This window comes from Sinocyclocheilus anshuiensis, unplaced genomic scaffold, assembly GCF_001515605.1.
Source record: "Sinocyclocheilus anshuiensis isolate Anshui unplaced genomic scaffold, SAMN03320099.WGS_v1.1 scaffold136, whole genome shotgun sequence".
Classification (NCBI taxonomy): Eukaryota; Metazoa; Chordata; class Actinopteri; order Cypriniformes; family Cyprinidae; genus Sinocyclocheilus; species Sinocyclocheilus anshuiensis.
The window spans coordinates 440,532-447,049 of NW_015554074.1; the positions used below are offsets into that span (position 1 = coordinate 440,532).

General features: G+C 38.6%; 1 protein-coding gene across 7 annotated transcripts in view; it reads right to left on the reverse strand.

The window, feature by feature from the left end:
• LOC107668890 (TBC1 domain family member 4-like) overlaps positions 1 to 5,779 on the reverse strand; it is a 36,252-nt gene extending 30,473 nt beyond the window's left edge. For 6 of the 7 annotated variants that reach the window (XM_016460937.1, XM_016460931.1, XM_016460933.1 and 3 more), the window contains exon 1: positions 4,808 to 5,779. In XM_016460937.1, coding sequence (XP_016316423.1) covers positions 4,808 to 5,209 — 402 coding nt within the window. In that variant the 5' untranslated portion in view covers positions 5,210 to 5,779. Of the gene's footprint in view, positions 1 to 594; positions 690 to 4,807 lie in introns of all 7 variants that reach the window. The other variant, XM_016460936.1, reaches the window with a different exon arrangement.
• Between the last annotated feature and the right edge of the window lie 739 nt (positions 5,780 to 6,518).

Sequence of the window (6,518 nt, forward strand, 5' to 3'; positions counted from 1 at the left end):
CATGGTTTTGGTCTCTTTTGAAAGGTGACACTCTGAGGTGTGTTCTTCAACAGTCAGAATCACTGTAAGTCTTATTGGCATTGAGTAATAGAACTTTGAACACACTGAAAAAGAAAACAACAATTTTTTTGGAAAAAGAAAACCTGCAGATGACAATATCTGTGAGCTATTAAATGGAAAATTCAGTGGGATCACAGAATGAAGCCTTACCAAGCCAAATTTCAAATTTGATAATACCTTCGAAAATGAGTGTTTTACACATGTTTATCTAAGTTTATGTCTAGGCGCTTCCCAAAAAAGGCCACTTGGAGACTCCAAATGACCCTTTGTAACCAACGACACATAAAATGCTGCAATTCTTGAATGCTTTAATGTACAGTCATAATTTTGGGCTCTAATGAAAGCTTACACTTAGACCTATATATGACCCTTTATAAAAAACGCTGCAATTCTTGAATGCTTTAATGTACAGTCATAATTTTGAGCTCTAATGAAAGGTTACACTTAGAGCTATTCAATTTCTTATCCAGATTCACTGTCAATAATTGCTGACATATAGTAACTGAAGCATAAACACATTATAGTGTTTTTTACGATTTTTTTCAGAGGTGCTGTCATCATGTCCCTCAGTATATGGCTTTTTGCTGACTGGCTCCCAGACTTCATTCAATTCAATGTCAGATGATTGTCTGTGATAAAAAAAAAAAAAGCAATACACACAACAGAAGTTAGCAGGAACACCTCAAAACACATACACATATAAAACACACACACACACAACAGAAGTTAGCAAGAACACCTCAAAACACATACACATATAAAACACACACACACACAACAGAAGTTAGCAAGAACACCTCAAAACACAAACACATATAAAACACACACACACACAAACACACATGACAGAAGTTAGCAAGAACACCTCAAATCAAGTCAATGGATGAAACGTCGATCAATTCGTCAAAAACGTAATTACTGTCAGGCCGAGCGCATTGTTCAACAACTTCTTAGAGCAAAAGGTTTGTTTTTCTCGTTCTCTTTGCCATTTATCACCTCTAAACATATTTCACCCGTAAACTCTCTCAAAGCGCTCTTTACGCACGGATGCACAAGTCACTATAATCCTATACGCACGGACTTCTGCGCTTGACATGCTGAACTGTCCCACTAAAGCCGCATTTTAATCTTTTCGGAAGTTCATTGGCTATTAGAAACGACAGTCATTTGCAAACTCTGATGCAATTGGATCGATCTACTGTCCATCAAAGAGAGGGCGGCACCATTCTTCATCCTGGGAGCTCTTTGGCTATCGCTGCCTGTTGACACCTCTTAGATGCAGCTATTGGTTCAAATGAGGTATCAATCAAAAGGGCAGAGGTCAGCGGCCATTCTGACATCAATAAATCCGTAATGTTTATCAGAATCAGAATCAGAATCAGAATGAGCTTTATTGCCAGCACATGTGAAAACAAGCTATACTTCAGAATGTGCCGAAGATTTGATCGCTACATTACAGAATGTGTTAAACAGTTCTCATAAAGGTTATAAAGCTCTTATTCATTTTCTGAAAAGAACAAATTTATATAATAAAATATAGGTAGAGGGTTTTTTTTTTTTTAATTAGCATTTCCCTTGATATCATCACCTCACACTCCATCCCGGTGGCGGACTATGCACCAAAAGCTGGTTTGCCAACCGCCATTAAACATCATAAGAAGAAGAAGAAGATTTGATCGCTCTGTCGGCTAATTTGAAATGATACTACTACATTCTTTGGATGTTTATCAACATATAAATGTGTTATGGACTAAATATTTCACTGAATTGGATAGTCTGGACCCTTTACAGTGTAACTACACCCTTTTTGTTGGAATGTTATGAATTAGTGGAGGCTTCATAGGTGAGTTCCTTCAGTTTTGTTATTGTTTATTTGGTTGTTGGTGGTCTGACAAAGACACTGTTTGTACATGCTGTGTTGATTGTATCTTAAAATGGTCAAGAATCTCAGATATATCACAAGAATCTCAGCTTTCCAAAGATATATGACGTTTACCTTTATTTTTTTTGCTGTATGTCACGAAGTTAACCCTCAAAGCATGCGGTGTCCTCAAAGCATGAGGTTAAAAACTAAGATATAAAATGCAAAAAGCACTGGAAGCTTCTTAGAAACTTACCAGTCAAGCCACATAAAAATAAGAATGAAAACTGAGAAAAGAGCACAGAAAGATGTGCTCATGTTTTAAGCAGGTTCACAATTTATTTATGAGGATTTTTTTAAATTAATATTTGAAGGCAGGCTCAGTTATGAAATACTACAATGGTTGTGATTCTGCACTTTCAGTCTTGCAGGGCCCAAGGTCAAGCTTCATTCAACCTCACCTGAATTACTTACTGTAAATCAGAGGCTCTTAAAGTTCCTGATGACATGGACCCCAAAATATGAAGCTCCCCATGCAAAGGAACCCCTTCGTAAAATATAAAAGCAGCTACATATTTTCATGTGAAAACACATTTATACACTTTTTTTTTTCCACCACACTGCTAAAAACTACTTTCAAAAGAAATAAAGAATAAAGTAATCTTTTGAGATTTGACCAATCTTTAGAAAGCACAAATTAACCTTGACGGCTGCAAAAATATACTGCGCAAAATATTTTTATTTCTCTCAGATTTTTGTAAACCCCCAGCACCCCCTAGTTTGAAACGGTACCAAACACAATTCACGCTAGTCTAAGACATAAGGAAACTCAAATCACCGGTCAAGTCCTGTACTGGATGTATGGATGTAGATTGGCATGCCATTCTAATTATGCTTACCAGGAAAGTAATCAGGGCAGCTGGATAAAATAGGACACTGTACTGTATTCTGAAACTCTGACTTGGAGGTCTAAGTTGGTTATATCCTGTACAACATTGATTGTGCTTCATATTTTGAAGATCGCTCCAAACCACAAAACAAATAGTTTTAGCAAAACAAATAGCCCCATCTTAAACTGAATAAACAATGAACAAAATGCATCAGAGGGACCCCGGCCATTTTTTCTTGCCCGCAGCATAAACAACACACTACCACATAATCACAGATAATGCTTTCCTTTAATTTCTATCAGTAAAATGAGGCCAGGCATCTGTGTGCACATAGTATATCATTATGAAAGGAAACATAACCTTACTTTGTTGCCCTTACACTGGGTGGGCTATTCTGCTGAAGGTGGAGTTATAAATAAGGGACCAGTGGGTTCCCCCACAGCATTAAAAGTTGATCTATGTCACTCCGCAGGCATCTGGAAAGGATTGATCGGGCTGCATTAGGAGTAGGAGATATTTATATGGCGAAATGCCAGCCGAGTTCAGTCTCTGAACACTGGACAGACTATAGTGCATGGTAGCACTTCAAAATGAGCCAGCAGCCATCTTAAGACGTGAGCTAAGACACATTCCTCATGGACCATCTAGAACGTGTTGCTATCCAGCCAGTTTTTCTTGCATAACACATGACGGTGATGTATGTTGCCTCTGGACCTCAACGTGCACTCACAGGACGCCCGAAACTTTCCCTTCCTCACATTCACTTCTAAGAACTTTTACCTCTGAGATTGTAGTACAAATAGCATAAATAATGTAGCAAGTGCAAAGAAAGGGATTACTTTTCGACTAAAATTCACAGAGCAACAAAAATATATGCTTGTAAACGTGTAATAAAATGCATAGCAAATCATTGCATATACACACGTGTATGTTTAAATCCATGTTTCACTCAGACCAACAAAGTGCATTGAACAGGCGTCTCAAATATAGCTCAGCAGCAGACTAACATTAGGGTCACATTACAACTAATCTCCAATCAATACCATGAAACCGAGAACTCAGATGTAAGTGCAGTGCATCAAGGTTGTTATTATTGTTTCAAAGCAGTATGACAGCTAGCAAGCAGAGAAGCGGGAGGGGGATTTCAATATTCTAAGTGTGTATTGTCTAGCTTATCTGATTAATCCTTCCTCTGCATGTGCCAGGAGAGATCTGACCCATCTTTACATGATGCTCTAAATCTAATTCCTCTGGTGCAATGGTGCACCAACATACTGGCATTTATCCAACTGACAAAGACTTGTCAATCATACAGCAGACTAAACGTCAGGGTGCATTGGCACAGGCATTGTGAAAGTTCCGTTTTATAAGTTGTTATAAAATTGCATTACAAAAATGGGAGGTTCAAAGGAATGAAGATTACTTTTTTCTAATATGTGTTATGTACACACACACACACATATACATATATATATATACAGTGGGTACGGAAAGTATTCAGACCCCCTTAAATTTTTCACTCTTTGTACTCTTTGTAATTTGAGTTGAATTACTGAAATAAATGAACTTTTCCATGACATTCTAATTTATTGAGATGCACCTGTATATATCCAAGCCATGTATCATACTTTTATTTTTGGCAATGTACCATGTGACCCTCTAAAAATAATTGTACAAAACACTAATGACAGTAATTTGCTACTTGGTCATGGTGCAGGGTATAGATAAATCAATGTTGCCAAGTCCACGGCAACCCTGAGATAGATAGATAGATAGATAGATAGATAGATAGTCTTTAAGAATATATAACCATTTAAGTTGCAAAAAAGTGTTAATATCGGTGAAAAACCTAACGTCATATAGCCTAATGTAATTTATCTGTAGAACAGATACCGGTAACCAAATCTCAGAAAATATTTATTTATAAACTATAACCACTGTGTTTTTGATCAATATATTTAACGGATAAAACATTTGAATGAGTGACCGTACATACCTGGTTTGGATCACATGCTTTGAACACATGGCATGCCATCTCAGACTCGGGGTTATCGGGTTGACTTCTGATAAGGTAGGCAAAATAAGACAAGTCATGGCTATTGTGGATAAACCTGGAGATAAACTGTGCCTTGTGCTCGAATATGAACACGGACGGGTTGCTGCTGTTTGCTGGCACGCAGCGGATCAGAGGAGGCGAGAGATACAGCTGAACTTCTCTGGCCTGTGCGGGACCGGACTCGTTCTTCTCACTTTTCCTCCGGATCTCCGCCACCAGCCAGGGCAGCATGGGCAGCGTGGTCCGCTTGTCCAGAGACGACCAGCCCATGTACCACAGCGCAAACCGTTTGTCTGCCTTTTGATTACTGTCATTATTCCCTTTGCCATCCTGTCCCTCCATCTCTCCAAGGGCTCCGGGACAAATACTTTAGTTGCTTTATGCAACACCTCAGTGCCTTTATACCGCTAAATGCCTAAATACTGCACGGGTCAGTAATGTGTGAAAGCAGCTGGAAACATCACTCACGCTTTTAGTCAAAAGTGCGCAAGGATCGTGTGTCCTGGAGATCTTAAGTACAAAACATAATGGCTTTTAAATTGCAGCGATGATTTTAGCTTTTATTCCAAGGTAAAATCACTGTTTAAAGATAAAAAAAAAACATCCAATCAAAGGGTCTGAGGGCTCGAATAATCCATATATGAAGTTAGGCGATTCGCGTGCGTGTATCAATAGGCTACATAACTGCTTGGAGGCGCGTTTTATTCCTGCAGATTTCTCGAGTCCCAGCGCTTCGGATTGTGGACGCCGCAGCGGACAGACCAGACGCCTCCTGCGTGAAGTTGCAGATCAGCTGGAGTCCTTTAAAGTCGTTGTACATCACTTTTCAGTCGTTATTGTGTCATTTAACGGCGTTGGAGAACAGGGTGCTGTTGTTCCAGGAGGAGTGGCCACAGCAGCCATAGGAGGCGTTCACTTGAGTGAGTGAGTGAGTGTGTGAGTGTGTGTGTGTGTGTGTGTGTGTGTGTGTATGTGTGTGGATTCCCCAAGCAGAGATTCTGCTGAAATTGCAGTTAAAGTGACCTTGTGTTGGTGATTGTATACCGGGGAATTTCAGTTGTGTGTGTAAGGCAGTTGTGTAAGTGACAGCATGTGTAGTACTGAACTTAAACTATAGTATAATGGAGTATTTATGAATTTCATTATGTACACTTGGGGAATATATAAATGCAATAATATTATTTCAATTAAAAATAATTGTTTTGTATTTTAATATATTAAAATTGAATTCATTCCTGTGATGGCAAAGACGAATTTGTGTGTATGTGTGTGGATCTCTGTCTCCCCTGTCTCCAGGAAACACACGGCACTGGCCTGACTGAGGAAAGCAAGTCAACTTTATTCAGGCTTAGGGTATATTAATAGTTAAACGTTTTAGAGGTAGTTCTCACACTTTTTACTCCAGTGAATATTTCATATTTTTGAAAGTCATCTTTCTTTTGTGACAACATACCCCGGTTGTGAAAATGGAAATTATATAAAATCATATATATATATAAAAGAAAATTTGTATTTTGCCTCTTGGGTTACGACCAGCCCCAGCCTCCCACTATATAGTATACTCATTTTATTTAAACTCAAACCAAACATGGAATATGAACACAAAATACAGTCAACGTCGCACTCGGTCCAGAGAATTTACTGTGGACAA